At 43.1% G+C, this 17790-nt stretch overlaps 1 protein-coding gene across 5 annotated transcripts in view; it reads right to left on the minus strand.

Moving 5' to 3' along the window:
- Positions 1-16257: 16257 nt before the first annotated feature.
- Positions 16258-17790, minus strand: part of tbc1d1 (TBC1 (tre-2/USP6, BUB2, cdc16) domain family, member 1) — a 39490-nt gene continuing 37957 nt past the window's right edge. For all 5 annotated transcript variants that reach the window (XM_053417617.1, XM_053417595.1, XM_053417588.1 and 2 more), the window contains one exon: positions 16258-17741. In XM_053417617.1, coding sequence (XP_053273592.1) covers positions 17454-17741 — 288 coding nt within the window. In that variant the 3' untranslated portion in view covers positions 16258-17453. The remainder of the gene's footprint in view (positions 17742-17790) is intronic.

Genomic DNA, 17790 nt, shown 5'->3' on the forward strand with positions numbered 1-17790 from the left:
CTGGATAGTTCAAGCACGAGATGGGGATGAGGACTCATGAGGACTCATGCCTCTGTATTCAGGGCTTCCACTCTACCAGGTGGAAAGGGAAGTATCTTCTCCTCATATTTGTGGACAAGCCCATTTTCTTTTGCCAAATTCTTCCTCCTCAACATTTCAACAGACCATTACCACACATGCACACACACATTCAAATTATAATCCTCCATTCTTTATTGCTGTTTTCCATTACAACCAAACCAAAACATTAAATTGGGACCCACCAAGGTAGATCTATATGACACAGACAAACACACTATAGCTTTGGGAAACTGTCTACTGTACGGTCATTATAGATTATTTAAAAATTACTGGGATGTTGTATCGGAGGGTAACAAAGTGGCTTTTGAGGGTTGCTTCATGAAATGATCTTCACATCCATTACATTGCTGGAGGCAGATGTTTCAACCATGGAATTCGAGAGAGCCTCTGAAAATTGACATGCCTCACAACATACACGCATGATGACAGATTGTGCCTAATGTGACGCACAACATGTTGTCATGGGTCAAATTTGGGGAATTTGAATACAAGCATTTACCCACACGATAACCACACCTTGTTAGCTATGGTATGTTTCTGTGTGCATGCGTGTGCGTGTTGTGTGTTTTGTGCACGTGTCTGCACAAGCAAAAGCAAGAATACACATACATTAAATTATATTTCATTTAATTTAAAGGAAGCTTTTGTCCAAAGCGACTTACACCAAGTGCATTCAACCATGAAGTTACAAACCCAGAACAACAAGAATCAAGAAGGTAAAAGTAAGTGCCATTTAAGTGCCACTTAATTGTTAGTTAAAACAAAAACAACCATTTGGGAGCCAGGACAGCAGACAGTCGTGATTATGTTGAGTGTTTAGCTCGCAGTGAGGGAGCAACAAGCCGATTGCAGTTGCAGAGCGGAGTGAACAGGCTGGGTTGTCCTGGATGTAGACTGGACCCGGTACGCAAATACTAATGTTTGAAACGGATGCGGCCTGCCACTGGTAACCAGTGAAGGCAGCGGAGGAGCGGAGGAGTGTGAGTGAATTTAGGTTGGTTAAAGACCAGCCGAGCTGCTGCATTCTTGATTAGCTGCAGAGGTCGGATGACACTAGCAGGCAGACCTGCCAGGAGGGAGTTGGTGTAGTCTAGGCGTGAGATGACCAGAGCCTGGACCAGAACCTGCGCCACCTTCTGAGTGAGAAGGGGGCATATTCTCCTGATGTTGTGCAGCATGAATCTAGAGGAACGTGTTGTTGCAGTAATGTTGGCAGTAAGGGAGAGTTGGCTGTCGAGTCTCACACCCTGATTCCAAGCAGTCTGAGTGGGGGCTAACACAGAGTTGCCAAAGGTAATAGTCAGGTTGTGGTTGGGAGAGTCTTTCCCTGGAAGAAAAAGTAGTTCAGTCTTGTCAAGGTAAATTTTCAGCTGGTGTGCAGACATCCACTGAGAGATGTCAGTCAGAGAGGCAGAGATTCGTGCTGCTACCTGTGTTTCAGATCGGGGGAAAGACAGGATTAGTTGGGTGTCATCAGCAAAGCTATGGTAGGAAAGCCATGTGAGTGAATGACAGAGCCAAGAGAGTGAGTGTACAGAGAAAAGAGGAGGGGACCCAGGATGGAAGCTTGAGGGACCCCAGTAGTGAGAGGACCAGGTTGAGACACAGATCCTCTCCAAGTTACCCAGTAAGTGCGGTCATTGAGGTAGGATTAGAGCTCGCTCAAGAGTTTTGGACAGAAAGGGAAGAAGAGAGACAGGTCTGTAGTTATTTACTTCAGACAGGTCGGGGGGGTTCTTCAGGAGACGGTTTTCTCGTGCCTCCTTCAGAGAGTCAGGGAAACAGCCAGTTGACAGGGAAGTGTTGATAAGATGGGTGAGCATACAAAGCAGAGAGTCTGCGGCCGCTGGAAAAATCTTTAAGAAGCTTCAGCTTTTCAGCACATTGAGCTCAGTGGGTCTACAGGTCAGAATTCATGAAGTGTGAATACCTTCATGTACATGCACATGAATACAAAATACACAGACAAACATGGAAAAACACAGAGACATGCAAGGACAAGTATCCATCACACATACAGACTTCATGGTTAATTTGATATATGTTGAGAATGTTTGCTAAGTGGTTTTTTGTGAACAAAAGAAGTTGCTGCTTTTATTAAAACAGTTTTGGTGTGAAAACTCATAACCACTCAAACATCAGCGGCCAAGATTGAAGAGTGAAAAAAAGTCCAACCCCGAACAACAAACCAAATCATCAAACTCGCATATCTTAACATTTAAAAAAAAAATCTCAAAGCCTATATTGGTAACTCTCTTCAGATTAAAGAACGACAAAAACTATTTCTACATGTCTTTATGTAGAATCCTCCTGCCTTGGTAGCCCCCTCCCGGCTGCAAGCCCTCGCTCAAATTCAAAGGAAGGAAAACAGGAATTCATTGTCTTCAGTGGAAGTGACTGAGCACAGGTGTGTGTCAAGTATTAGCTTATGGTTAAGGCATGTTCTGACAACTTCCTGTGGAGGAGGGATAGAAAGCGAAAGCTAGGGTCTGACCTGTCAAGAAGTGATCTCTCGGTATCAATAGATAGATTAGTATCAATTATTTCAATCATAAGCACAAACTTCTCACGCAGGTGTGAACAGCGAATGACAAAACATGTAGATTATACCTGTTTGTTCAGCCGCTGGCCCCTCCTCCTTTTCTTCTCCGCATCTCACTGTAGGAGAAATGTGTGTATTGACAACACACCCAAAAGTAGAATGTAGCACGCATGTTGTGTGGGCAACAACAGCTTCAACCAAACTCAACAAGAAAGATTGAGTTTACACTTGTTGTTTGTATGTGTGCATGTAACTGTGGACATTTGACTTTATTCATTACGAGACGTTAATCTGTTGGTATGTGCGTGTTCACTTCACTATTGTCTGTTAAGTGTGTATTTGTTTTATAATGTGATATCATATTACTTCCTGTTAAGAAGGAAGAGAAGATTGTTTTCCCTGTAACCTCACACACAATAATAGGTCACTGTTCCTGCTCAATATTGAAAAGGCGTCGAACACATAATACACTTCGAGGGAGCTGTTTATTACTCTGTGTCAACAATGGAAAACCCTGTTTGAACAGTAATTATTATAACTGTCAGTTATCTCTGTCTAATAACGACACTTCACGACTCCAGTTAAGACGTCCGTTAATAAGCCAGATTGGCGTAAAATGGAAAACTCACAACTATAAGTACAATGTTTCATTAAAATCAATCAGGACTCATCGGATTGCACACACTCATAGATCCTGATGTAACTAATTATCTTAATATGCGTTATTATTGGCATGAAGATCCATGATTTATTCTCAATTTTGTGGAAATCTAAAAAGAAATCTTGCAATGTTAAAGAAAGTCATTGTACTACTGCTACGAAAAACACTGGCTGGGGTGGGTGTTAAAAAAATTTAAACATTTTCGTAAATATTATCAATGCAATGGGAAAAAGTCCTCGTCGTCTCCCATCGCACACAACTTAAGTGCTGGAGGAAACGTTTCAAAGAGGAATCTTTATGATCCTTATGCATCTGTGATAATCCTGCATCGGTCTGAGGCCGTTGAGTTTCTCTTTCAGATGAGGTCATCAACCTGGCTGAAACTGGTTGAACAGTATCCGTCGAAGAAATACGTTTGAAGCAATAAACTTTTCCTGCATGGTCCAATTCTGAGAAGATCACACCCTGTGTCAGGAAGCATCACATTCTCTCTTGCATCAGCTGCATTGTTCGGCTGCATGTGCTCCATCCATCGTTGATGTGAATAGAGATGACTGGATTGTAAACCTCAGACTTTTGATGAATTTATTATTATTTTTACATAGATCATAGGTGTGTTCCTTCATAAATATTATACTCTTAAGCTTCTTCTTACTTACCGCTGCTGCACCGTGCCACATAGTAAACACAACATCACTGAATATGTTGCAACAATAAAAACTTTTCCTTCTTCCACCGACAGTAACTCGGCACGCTGCAGACGGGAGACGCACCTTTCTCTTTGTGCTCTGACAGACTCTTTATTGTTAATTTCCATTTGATTCCAGATTGATGAGCTTGATAACGATCAGTCATAAACACTGAAAGTCTGCATTGGTGTCTCTGTCGAGCGCCTGTGGACATGCAGGGAGGACAGGCGGCCAAACGATCAGAAACACAACAAGGAGAAGCTCAGAGACGGGAGCACACACTGTGCAAGTTAACTATGTTGATCCTCTTGAATGGATGCTATTAAACTGACAGTTATACTGTCATAAAGTGAAGAATACTTAATTTGTTGGAGTGTGAAAATATGACATCTGGATTATTTCCAGCTTGATCTGACAGCTGAGAGATGGAAGTGTGGTATCCAACACCATGCTGGATGAACACTGGATGTGTGTTTGTGTAATAACAACAGAGAAGCTATACTATGTCGACGTTCAGATACTATAACAGGGCTCGCTCCAAGCCGTGTCATAGTATCTGAGCGTCTCTCTAGGGAACAATCAGGTCTCTGTCTATGTATTCACCACAGGGACCACACATAAAAACTGCATATTGGGTGTTTTTCCTTCACAGGCTGCACCTCTGATCGGCCTCTCTGGCATCTTCATTTACCCGGTACAGGTGGAAAGAGGGAGAATCAGAGCAGGGTGTGGTCCGCGTGTTCCTTCACATTGATTTTTGCCTCCTGGCGATATTTAATATATCACAAAACGAGAAGTGAAGTCAACCCGAAGGGAAACCCATCTACCCTCAACAAGAATGCAACCATGCACACATAACACACTATTGTTACTCAGCTATTGTGCATTGTGATTAAAAAATGATTCGTTGGAAAGCTGTAGCAGTTGATCTGTTTATGTTTGGTTGGTTCACCATGACACAGAACCACACAGTGGGAGGATCTGCACCGCGGCGTGTTGATGGAGTTTCACACAGAGTCACAGTGAACTGAGGTTCAGCAGAGGATCAGGTTGTGAGCTGTTAAAGTTTTGATTTATAGATATGGAAAGTTCAGGTCAATGTAACAACTGATATCATAAAACGCTGCTCAGGAAGACAGCATGTGTGTGTATGTGTCTGTGTGCGTTCGTGTTTGTGTGTGTAAAGGGAATTTCACTTAGGGTTTGGTAAAAAAGAACAAGAACGTCTCTCCGTAGAGCTCATAACTCTGCCAAGGCCCAACCACAAGAAACCGGTTAAATTGACTAGATCTGGATTTTGATTTGGATCTGCATTAATTGCACACACTCATCAATATATATATAAATGTCTTCTATATATGCCAGATTTTTATCATCAAGATTGCTCTAAATTACTCTTTGAGAAAATGTTGAGAAGCCCGAGATCACAATGGTATAGAAAGTGATAGAAACTAATACTGGATCTAACCCCTGATCTGTATCTATGTAAAAAATGTGTTGTTGTTGACCTGAACTTCAGTGTTTTTCAGTGTTTTTTATGTAATACTGCTGACAAATAAACAAGCAAACACAGATGAAAATAAACTCATTGGTTCTGTAAAAATATAGAAATAATCCCTTCATCCTGAACTAATAAGAGAATTTAATTTGTTTTTGTGAAGCCGGGGCATAAAGTGTGTATCAGGAATGAAGAGTTTGGAATCTCCTCCATGCAACTAGCACACTTTACACAGAAAACAGCATTGTCTAGTATAATTTAAGTTGTTGCTTTGTTTTGCATGATGTGTTTGGACATGGATGAGAAAACATTCACCTGTTTATCCATCTATGACAAATTATTTACCCTTTTTACACGGCACGAGAACAAGGAGGGTGTCACTTTCATTGCCCATCACACCGTGTGAGATGAATCTCAGATCTTTGTCTCGCTCTGTGGCAGACAGTCAGAGTACTACGATGCAAAAAAGAAAAGTAGGTCAGCTTGAGCCATCCATCATCAGAGTCTTCTGTGCTGCTCTTATGTTTATGTCAGCGCTGCCATGTTTTCTTCTTTGCCAGTCACTCAAACTTCTTTCGTTCATCTCCACCATTCAAATTTGTGTTTTTGTTTTTAGAAGCAAAGGAGATCCCCCCCACACCTACCTCTAATCCCCACCTGCAGCCTGACAGTGCATTCTGCTTCATGCATGTCGTATCCTGATTGTCGGATTGGTAGATTCTTTCTATTTTCATTTCTAGGTCGTCTTTGGTCACATCAGCTGTGTGGTTGTGTCTCACAGTGTGATCTAGAAACACTATTCTGGAGTTACAACCTTTGATTTTACCATGTTTCTGTGACACCTGTCAATTTACATCTCAGATTACCCTAAATTGCAAAGTAAACGCATCTATTTCATGGAGGCAGATTAAGTCAATTATTAGTTTAAAAGCAGCTCACACTGTAGTTACTATAAACCCATTCATTATCTATATGGCTTATCCCTTTTTCAAAGTCACATATAAATATATAGTCAATTTAGAGTCTCCAATTAACGTAACCCCAGACTGTATGTCTGCAAACTCCATGTGGAGGAACCAAGATTCCAACCAGGATAATTTCTTCGTTGTGGCGATAGTTATTATAAACTTACTAATACTTAATTATTAATAAGCTCAGTAATGAATCCAGGAATAACTGGTGCAGCAAAGAACTGGTCACCACAGCCCCAACGGAGACAGGCCAGACTCAATCGGTTACTCAGCTTCAAACATTCAGTGGAACTGCAGGAATCCTGTCTGGTGGACTGTGTCCTCAGACCACTGCCAGTCATCACATAACCCTGTTCTATCAACACGTTCCCATCTTTCAACCTGTGTCTGGCCCACTGAGCTGATGAGGCTCAACACACACACACACACACACACACACACACACACACACACACACACACACACACACACACACACACACACCATCAACCTGAATACCAGGTGCATGTAAGTAGTGGTGTGTGTATCCGTACGTGTGCAGTAAGGTTGCGAAATATCCACAGATGAAACAAAAGCCTATACTTATATGTGTGGTGCAATGTTGCATATAGAACACAGTGATGCATGTATTTGTTCTGTGGAGGAAATGAACCTCGGCAGGTCGAAAACTTAAAGTTGGTGATAAAAGCCTCAGAGAAACCAGTTCAATTCACATCATTACAACAGTTTTCCTTGGATTTTTATTTTATTCTATAACTTATTTCTTCTGATTTTATATATTTATTTTTATTAGTTAGTGAATGGATGGATCAGATCAGGTTTGAGGGAAATGATCCAGTTATTAAGATCTGAGCTGGAATAATAAAGATCTTTATATTTTATGATTCCTTCCACGGCACAATTACCTATTCTTGTACGAGAAGGGTGGGGCAGGATGGGGAAAAAGACTGAGGCATGTATGTGCAGCTTGCATTGTGTGTCAGTGTGTGGCTATTTTTGGGCGCAGTACAGTGAGAGTGCATGTGTGTGTGTGTGTGTGTGTGTGTGTGTGTGTGTGTGTGTGTGTGTGTGTGTGTGTGTGTTTGGGTGGGGGCTTTATGAATCGTCTCCCCACCCTGCAGGGAGTAGTGCTTCCTCTCTAGGGTTCAGAAATAACCAACAGACAGCTTTATTGTTCAAGAAAACCTGCTATCTGTCTCTGCCTGTCGCACACACAAACACACACACACACACACACACACACACAAAGACCCCCCTCTCCTTTTACAGATTTGAGTAACTGACAAGTAGTCTTGGTTACACCCTGGCTCTGAGGAAGGGAGGAAGAAAGAGGGTGGGAAGGGGAGGGGAGACAGGGAGGGAGAGAGACAGAGAGAAAGAAAGAGAGAGAGAGGGGGGGGGGTAAAGGGAGGGGTTTTGTGGACACTTGATGTGCTGACAGGACAGCGATGGTCACACCCAAATTTGTGGCGCCTGACCTTCTACAACAAACAGCAACACCCTTACACATATACACACACGCACACACACAAACACACACACACACACACACATACACACACGCACACATGCATGCACGCACACACACACTCGCCTGTAACATCATCCCCCCCCTGCTCTCCCTCGAGGACGTCTCCTCTTCTCTCTGTCAGTTTGTGACTCAGCAGGAGGACGACACAATCTGCCTCTCTCATAATCTCCCTCACTGGTGGAGCAGCAGCAGCCCACTGTTCTCCTCACTCTGAAAAACTCTGTTCTGCAAAGTAACCGAGTTCGTTCTGCTCAAGTTACCAACTTGACGTACTCAGGTACAGGACGTCCGCAGGTTTGCATTGATCTCTATGTCTAAAATAGGCATTTCCAGGTTTTCTAAGCTCATTTGTGAAAGGTTTGAATGTATTCTAACACACATGGACGTATAATTAATTAGTTGTTTCTGTTATTAGTTAATCCATCCATCTATTCTGCTTCTTATAACGATATTATTAGAAATTATTATATATACAGACAAGGATTTAAAAAAAGGCAATGAATTAATACACTTTGGAAAACTTGAAGTCCTTAATTTAACCTGATGCACCTGCAGAAATCCTGGTGTATTTATTTATAATTTCTTTTAATTATATCATAAATTATATATTAATATAATATGCATGTGGTGCAGTTTGATTTCAATCAAGCTGCACACACACATATTCAGTCTTCTACATGCACCTGAAATCTTTCATCAGGATGCATGAATTGTTCTCTGAGAAATCGGTGCAAATGCTCTGTTAAAGAAAGTTTTTTTCTGGATCTGCCTCCTGAAATGGATCAACATAAACAATTGTGTAATCCTGGTGACAAACAAAACAACCAACCAACCAACAAATGGATAAAACATGGTTTCCTCCAACCTATGTTTGGCATCTCTGTTTTTTGTTTCCTTGTACACACCTATTTTGATAAACAAGTCTTCCTCTGTATAGAACCTGCTACATGCAACCCCTACATCGATTCAGTTCAAATCTGTGGTAACTTGTCTGCCCACACATGCTCCAGTAGATCTGCCCTTCTAATAAACACACAGCAGAATATTGATATCATAATAATAAGCATGAGTTGAGTAATGTCTGAGGTTTTGACCCCATACAGCTCCGATTCGTTTATGAGCTTTTATTTCAGTGTAAATAAGCTCAGATATAATCAGTCATAAATCACATTCTCTCAGCTCAGTCTAGCTCGTATCTTTCATCGGTTTCACCTCCCAACACAACCCATTACAAATGAGCACCACAATAGAAAACGCTTCTGTTCTCATTACACAGAATGTTTCTCTAATTTTTGCCACTTTTGTGTTGTCAGCCACAGCCACGTGATGGCAACCACAAATAAAGACAGGAATAAATATCACCAGTGTTGTTGTTACCGAAGAACAAAGAGGAGGGAGAACAGGATTTAAATTAAGAATCAGGAGGGATTGTTTTTCATTTTCATAACTCGAGTTGTGTTGGTGATGGCTCTGGTGTCCATGCTGGTCCAGGCTCTGGCCACCTCACGCCTGGACTACTGCACCTCCCTCCTGGCCGGACTGCCTGCTAGTGCCATCCGACCTCTGCAGCTCATCCGACCTCTGCAGCTCATCCGACCTCTGCAGCTCATCCGACCTCTGCAGCTCATCCAGAATGCAGCAGCTCGACTGCACGCAGCTCCACCGCAAACTAAAAACACACCTCTTCCGACTATACCTTGAATAAAAGTTTAAACTAACCAGCACTTAAATGGCACTTACTTATAGGACTTTGTAGTTGGGCTTTCTTGAAGAAATTGTTCTTTCTTGATTCTTGGTGTTCTGGGTTTGCACCCTCATGGTTGGATGCACTTACTGTAAGTCGCTTTGGATAAAAGCGTCAGCTAAATGTAATGTAATGTAATGTAATGCACACATGCGTTCACACGTACACAAAACCCCCTCACCTTTAAACTGTGGTGATATTCAGAGGAATTGGTGCATTAATCACGTTGTGCAGTGACATGTTAACAAGCAGTTTGGGCACGTGGAGCAGCTGCAATCTCTAGTGTGGCGAAACACCTCCCTTCAAAATATGTGCAATATCCGTGCCGTTTCTTTAAAAGCCATTAGGTGACTGACACGGCCACACCCAGAGAGACCGTGGTGCAGTGGGAACCGACCTGATCTCTGTGTTCAAATGTTTCTGCACATTGAGGTCTGTGCAGGGAAACGCAGGGGGGCATCCTTTTATGGCTGAGTGAAAAAAATGAGTATGCAATATAGAATTTTTAAATATATGCAAGCGATGAAAATTCAAACCAAAAAACGAAATGATATTGAAATGCTTGTATACAGCGAGTGTGTAGACGGGCCTGAGCAAACAATCGCGTGGAAAACTAGAAAGGTCTGCACACGCTGGAGTTCTGTACACGTGCAGATGTTCAGGGCAGTGAGGAGCATTGAGGACAAAGTGCGAGACGAGGACAACCACAGGAACTGAAAATGTGGATCTCACTTTGACACATATTCCAAAGATATTTTTTAAATATGTCAATGAACAAGTGTAACAATAGTTTGGTTATGGTCATGTAAACTTTGGTCTGATACTCTTTGCCATCAATTAGGGTTGTGTATTGTCCAAATATATAAAAAATATGAAACTCCTGTATTGAAAATGTAAACATCGTTAATGTTATTTACTTGCTTACAGAACTTTTTTATCCACTTAAAGAAATGTTTAGTGACGACAGAGTAAAAAGACAAATGATAAAAATCCTGGATCTGTTCTTTAGAACAACACTATCGCAGTTTTCAGACCCGACCTCGGGGTCAAATCCGGGGAATTGGCTACGGAGTTAGCGCACACGCCTTTCACACATGCAAAAGGCAGCGGGGGAGGGGGGGGGGGGGGGGGGGTTCTCTGCACAGACGCGTTTTACAACAGCAATAAATCCTCGTCATTATTCAGGCGAGAGGTGGAGCAGTCTGGTGCAGCAGACAGAGGCTGGAAGTGTTAGCATTCGTCACATCTTCAAAGTTTTCTGTCTGAATATTTGAGATAGACGCTATCTGACGCTAATGAGTTCTAACTCTTTTGAAATGATCTGCTGTTTGGGTGATAATCTTGAATTTGCTGGGTCTGATGAGTCTCATGGTGGAAGAACAGGCCTACAGGTGTGGTGAGGAGTTGGAAGGAAAGCAGCACCGGTCTCCCTGTTCTAAGCCAGCGCATCATCTACTTAATTTCAAAGCTGCGTTTTTAAGGTTAGAAAAGTTAAATCTACATCTGCATCAAACTATAATTGCTTCTTGCAGCACCACCCGACGTCCGAGTTTAATGGAACTCGTTCAGGTCATTTTTTTATGGAGGAGGAATGAAAAAAAAAAACTTTCTTGATCTAAATCACTCGTTTGACATGGGTTGGTTTTGCTATCTAAACGTCCCTTCACTCCGATTCCTACTTTAAAGCCCAGGCCGATGTCAGAGGGATGTGACTGGATGCAGCCGTCACAGTGTCAACAGGCCCGTTGTAATCAGGAGCCGACTTTACAGCCTGCAGCACCCTGAGTGATCCTGGCACTTAAGGTGAAGTAGCTGCTTATCAAGATTTAGTGCGGCAGCGCTGCTTGATGAGCTGTTACCGACACTGCTTGACCTTTTGTTCTGACCAGCGCACTTTCATCTCAGCCCTGGTGATGTGATTTTATGTCTCTTTACACAGCAGCGTCATTAATGATTACATCCACTCAATGACTATATACGCCAAATAAAAGAGTGAGGTCGATTTTGGTTGGACTAGAGGTGACACAGCCCCATTATTATCATTGTTTTAATATTTAACCTGCAGGGCGGTGTGGCTCTATAGATTTCCCTGTTTCGGTCCAACACTGTGATCCAATCTGGAATAAACCAAATCAACCCCCTGTCTTTTCCTCTAGAGCCACCAGCAGGCATCATCCAGTGAGATATCTTAAAAGCCAGCGGATGGATCAGCCCTTTGTTCGACATTTTATTGTGTTTTAACGGCAGTAAAAGCTACTGTAAGCTACTGTAATTACCAGTTTACAGTATGACAGCTTTACTGCAACTGTGGTTTATAGTATGGTACAAAAGTTGGGTTTTACAGCATAACATTATAACCATGGTAATGTACGAATATTTAGCAATAATCATTTAAATGTCATAAAGGTTAAATTAGTCGAAGAAAAGTCAAGAAAAGGAGACGTCTGTGGATGAGAGGTGAAAAGTCCAGTTGCCAGAGAAACTTTGATCTGGAGAATCTAGTAAAGTGAAATTCATGGTTCCCAGAGGATGAGTCCTAATGACTTTGGTCATCACCTCGCTTGGTTTTCTAGCGCCACCATCAGGTTCAAGTTTGTAGTTTTGAGTTAAACGTCCCAACAGCAACTGGATGTATTGGCACCAAGTAGAGCTCCTCGTCCCTCACACCCCTGCTGGTCCCCTTCGACCGGCTGACCAGCTGTTGTTCTCAGTAAAAGCAGATTACTGTAAGATCTGCTCAACTGTTGACACTCCACCCTGCCATTAGTGCCTCTTGAAAGGTGCTAAATAAATTCAATTCAAGTTGTTATTTGGTATGAACAGGGGGTGCTAGGGGTGGGTGGGTGTTCACTCACAAAGCCGGTGTCCACGGTGCCTCGGTAGAAGGTGCACATGATGGTCCTCTTGCTCACTTCAGCTTACGGAGGAAGTAGAGGCGCTGCCGAGCTGAGTTGAGTGTGGCCCTTCCTGTAGTCGATAATAATCTCTTTTGTTTTTCCTACATTCAGGGAGAGATTGTTATCCTTGCCCCACGTGGCCAGCTGGTGTAACTCACTCCAAGTGGTTGGTGCACAGTCGTGGGTCAGCAGGGTGAACCGCAGGGGACTGAGCACGCAGCCCTGTGGGGCCCCTGTGCTCAGCGTGATGGAGCCTGATGTCTTATTGCAGATCCTCATAGACTGTGGTGGGTTAGAGTGAGAGGTGCAGGCCCAGTTGGTCCAGTTTCCCAGTTTCAGCTGCTGAAGGAGGACGTTGTTGAATGCTGAATGAGTCTTTTTTGGCAAGGTGGGTGAAAGCAACGTGGAGAGCAGATGAAATTGCATCATCAGTAGACCTGTTGGCCATATGCAAACTAACGGGGGTCCGGCCTGTGAGGCAGTTAGGGTTAGGCCTCCCTCCCAAATAACTTTTCTAAATTAAGATAATTGTCTTTTTCCTGTGATCAGATTTATATTTTTCATCCGTGAAGGCAAAGCAAATTAATCCAGCGCTTAAGAGAAATGATATCTACCATGAATCCATGCATAAACGCATCATTTTACATATATACGTTAGTGGCTTTCTGTGCCTCTTTACATCACTGTAGTACCCCCCCCACACACACACACACACATGGATGGAGAGGAATCAGACCTATAACCTCCGATATCACACTTACAAGCAACTGCACTGAAAATCCCTGTCAGGCTCCCCCACAGTGTGTCGAGGTCAGGCTTGGAGGAAGGATACATGCATGTGGTGGAGCAGGGCAGGGCAGGGCAGTGCAGGGCAGGGCTGAGGTGGAGTGTGGAAGGGTCAACACATGCCAAGTCAAATAAAACAAAACGGCACAACCCTGGCAGTGTGCTCCGCCTGGCCGAGAGAGACAGACACACACACACGCACGCACGCACGCACGCACGCACACACACACACACACACACACACACACACACACACACACACACACACACACACACACACACACACACACACACACACACACACACACACACACACACACACTGTTTACACACTGCACAGGCAGCCCTCTAAACTGAGGAGGGTGGTTCCTGCACCTTCTCGATTTACTCAACCAGAGAACACACAAAAAAAACTCCATGCAAGAAGCTACGGGATGTTTGTGCCCTTTTCACCCTGGAACAGCAGGAGCTCCGACACGGCAGGTGCACACAGGAAAACACCAGGTCAGATCCTAGAGCTGTTGCAACCCGGCGTGATCACCGAGGCCCTGACACACGCTCACAGGAGATGGGCAGGGCTGCTCGGTCAGGGGTTTATGAAGCTGAAAGAAAATCCAGGAGCTCATCGGAGATAAGCTGCATCAGGCCTCTGTGAGGGCATTTATGGTCCGTCTGCAGGGCGCGGCCTCACACTGAGCAGTCATGCAGTTTACCTGCTGATCAGTCTCATTAGTCCGGGGAGGTGGCTCCAGCTCCCGGTTATTATGTAAAGAACCTGACTCCCTTTGTTGCTGCCTCATGGAAATCTCCATTCAGCTCAGTGTCTGGTTTGGATTAAGACGGCGGCTCTGTATCGTAGAAACGGAATGATCTGCGTAAGAGCTCGCTGACGGAATTAATTACGGTCTTAACGTCAATAACAATGCGATTCTTTGTTTGGAGAAAGTCTTTTGTATCCTACGTCTGAGGTCATTTAGAGGGCAGCATCTCTGGTGCTGGTGCAGAGCATCAGGTAAAGTAGGAAGAGAGAGAGAGGAGACTAGTGAATGACCCATAACAAAAAGAAAAACATGTTGTGTTCACATTTGAAAAAGTGTGAACACAAAATCCAACATAAGAAATCACAAAATAAATCCCTATAAGCCGTCCAACCAAGACGTGACCCTTCTGGAAAGAAACAAAGTAAAAGCAAATGCTGCACATATCTTTCGAGATTGTTTGTTTTTTCTTTAGTCTGATGGCAGATGGATTTGAACGCATCACAACATGAACAGTTTCTCATGGGACATGTATTTTATGTTACATTATATGTTCATACATTTAAAGTTTGCGTGTCTAGCCTGTCAGCAAACCGTTGTTCATTTCTTTACACACCCAGCACTTACACAACATTTACTTTAGGTCCTGTAACTGGCCTCCTGATGGATGTATGTTCAATATTAACTCTCCTTTTAGCTCAGTTTTTTTGTTCTTAACCTCACCGCTGGTCACTGACGTCGTGTGGCTGCTGTTTGTTGGTGAGCAGGTGGAGTACAGATCTGAAATCTGCTGCTGAATGTGTAAAACCAACCCTCATCATGAGAGAGAGCCACAAGGGGCAGGATGTAAGACCACAACTAGACAGGTGCTAAGAGAGTGCATACCTACACCGAGGCTAACGCCCTATCTAGCCACGTTTAAGAAACAAACAAAACATCCTGGATCCGCCCATTTACCCGGATCCGCTGTTAAATTTAATGACTTTGTCCTTGGGTCGTGCCCCACCCCCAACAAAAATGTTATAGAAAGGTGTCAGTAGTTTAACCCTACAGACGGCAGTGAAAACATGGCCTCCTTGCGAAGGTAAAAATGGGCTAAAAGAAGTGTACTGGCTTACAGGTGATAATTGGAGCGTCTCCTTTCAGATGAAATATATAAATCTGTCATCAAGATTTATTTATGAGGACTTTATTTAATATAGAAATAGAGGCAGCAAGGATCTTGCCTAAGGGCACTTCAGCAGGGTGCTGAAGTGCACCTTTCTGCTCTTGTTAAGCAGAAGGGTGTAAATTTAGCTTTTATGAATCTTGTCATCTGTGTTTTATTTACAAATATTTACTAAACATCAAAAGCTGATGGATTAACCACAATTTGAGCAAAGTGCCCCTACTAATCTTTTCCAAGAAAATGTAAAGAGTGTTTCGATGCAGAGGCGCACACAACCAGCTGTAATGACTTGATGATAGTCATTTGTGTAGCTTATGATAACTTGCACAAAAAGGCAGCTCCAGCCTGAGCAGCTGGTGGATGAATGGGTTCACTGAGAAGATCTCAGAGAACAGGTTGAGGAATGGGAGGAGAAAAGATTTCTCTGGGAGCTGTGTAATTGTATCCTCCTGTTACTTTGAGGAAATTCATTCTTGAACAAAACAAAAGAAAATCACATTGTAAAATCAGGGCACTTGGCAGGTAAGGCCAACATGTGCAAGGAAACTGAGACGCTTCTACACAAATATGTTTTATAATATGATAGGAAACTAATACTTCTTGTGTTATCATGTAACTATTTGATTTTGTCGGTTCTGCTGTTGGAGCTCTGTCTGTTGCGTACTCATGCACGGTAACAGCCACGACTTGCCCCAACACGCTTATTCTTCAACCTCAGAAGTTCTTGGAAACAAATACATGTCTGTGTTTTAAATACTGTGTACAGTATATTTCCATATACCTGAAACCGTATATCAAGCCTGAAGCATTCAAAGTGAGTGGCATGTTTAGACAAGCGATTGCACAGTCTACACCCATCTGTACAGTCTGACACATGTGAGTTCACATGGTTTGCAAGCATAGAAACAAAAAGAGGAAGCTTCAGATGTGCTGAAAGGATATGAAAAGTATTTTAAAGTACATAATGACAAAATTAATAATCAATAAAACAACAAAATACATGTGCAAGGAGAGTCAGGAGTAAGAGCGACACATCTTTACAGTGTGAATCAACACATTTGTTGATCGGTGCAGTGCACGAGCACGCAGACGCACATTTAGACGTGCACGTGGAAACACGCCAAGCGGCAGCTCGGGCTGAATGAATTCAGTGTGTTGGATACAGTAAAACGATTTACAGCTGACAGGCTGTCTCTGAGCAGAGGTCTCCTGTTTGAAGTTTCGGACATTAGTTTGTCTCCCAGCGATAAATCAAAAAAAAAAAAAAGGTCTGTTTTTTCCCCTCACTAGAAAAGTACAACTACTGTTTTAAAGTTTTCTGCTGAAGCTGCATCTATTCACCTTCCTACACAAACGTGTTCAAGGGTGAATAACAGGATGTGAAATGAACTGGATTCACGGAGTTACTCTTCCGGAAAGCTACTGAAACGAAAGGAAATTTGAAACCAAACTGTGGAAGGGTCTGACCTCTGAACACGAGCACCACCATCCAAGATCATTTAAATTAAGTCCTACTCAAACTTTCTAACAGAAAATAACTATTTGTCATGAAGTTTATCTCTTCACCCGTCCCTTCATTTCACTTTCTCGTCCCACTCTTCTGAGAACATTTCATCTTTGTATTTGAGGAGTGTGAGGGGGAACAATAACATGTTGTTCTAGGATAACATAGGAGTATCTTTGTTTGAGCATGTTTTACATGAATAGTCTTTGGCTACTTTCCAAACTATGCAGTTAAACAGAGGCATAAAATACATAAATGTACAAGTACAGGTGCAAATGTAACTGTATATTGTTTTCGCAGCAAGTGAGACAGTGCTATCTTTGTTGGTCAAATCTCTCTTGTTCGTTTCTATTTGTTAGAGAGTTGGAAGAGAGCGTCTGTGGAGTTCTGGGATAATACTTAAGGGTCATACTTTATTTTCTTTCTTTAGATTATGCAAACTTTTTGTTCTTTCGCCGCTCTTCTCTTCCTCGATCTGTCTCTCCTCATTCTACTAAAACATTCTGGAGGAGGACAGAGGTACAGCTCATCTCAACGTCTCCCTCAACCTCCTCTTCCTGTTTCCTCCACAGCCAGCCCCTCTACTCATTGACCTTTCTATTTGGACATTTTATCATTTGCAGTCATGAACTCTCTGGAAGAGCCAACAGGTGGACAAGTGATTCCACAGTCTGGTTGGTCGTTGCTGCTGCTGCTGAGGCTGTGTGTCTTTCAGCAGCTGGGGGGTGTGTGTGTCCATCAAGGGAGCTTTGTATGCCGAGGCTGGTGAGGAGGTCCTGGAGCTGCGTGACCGTGCTCAGCAGCTGCTTCTTCTCCTCCTCCAGTGCAGAGACCTGTTCCGTCAGTCGACCCTCCGACTGGACAAACTCCTCCACTCGGCTCTCGAGGCTGCGCACGTGAGCATGAGACACCTGGTGGGAGACGACCGATCCAAGGGTAAAAGTAGAGTCCACAACTTGT

Source organism: Pleuronectes platessa, chromosome 3, assembly GCF_947347685.1.
Source record: "Pleuronectes platessa chromosome 3, fPlePla1.1, whole genome shotgun sequence".
Lineage (NCBI taxonomy): Eukaryota > Metazoa > Chordata > Actinopteri > Pleuronectiformes > Pleuronectidae > Pleuronectes > Pleuronectes platessa.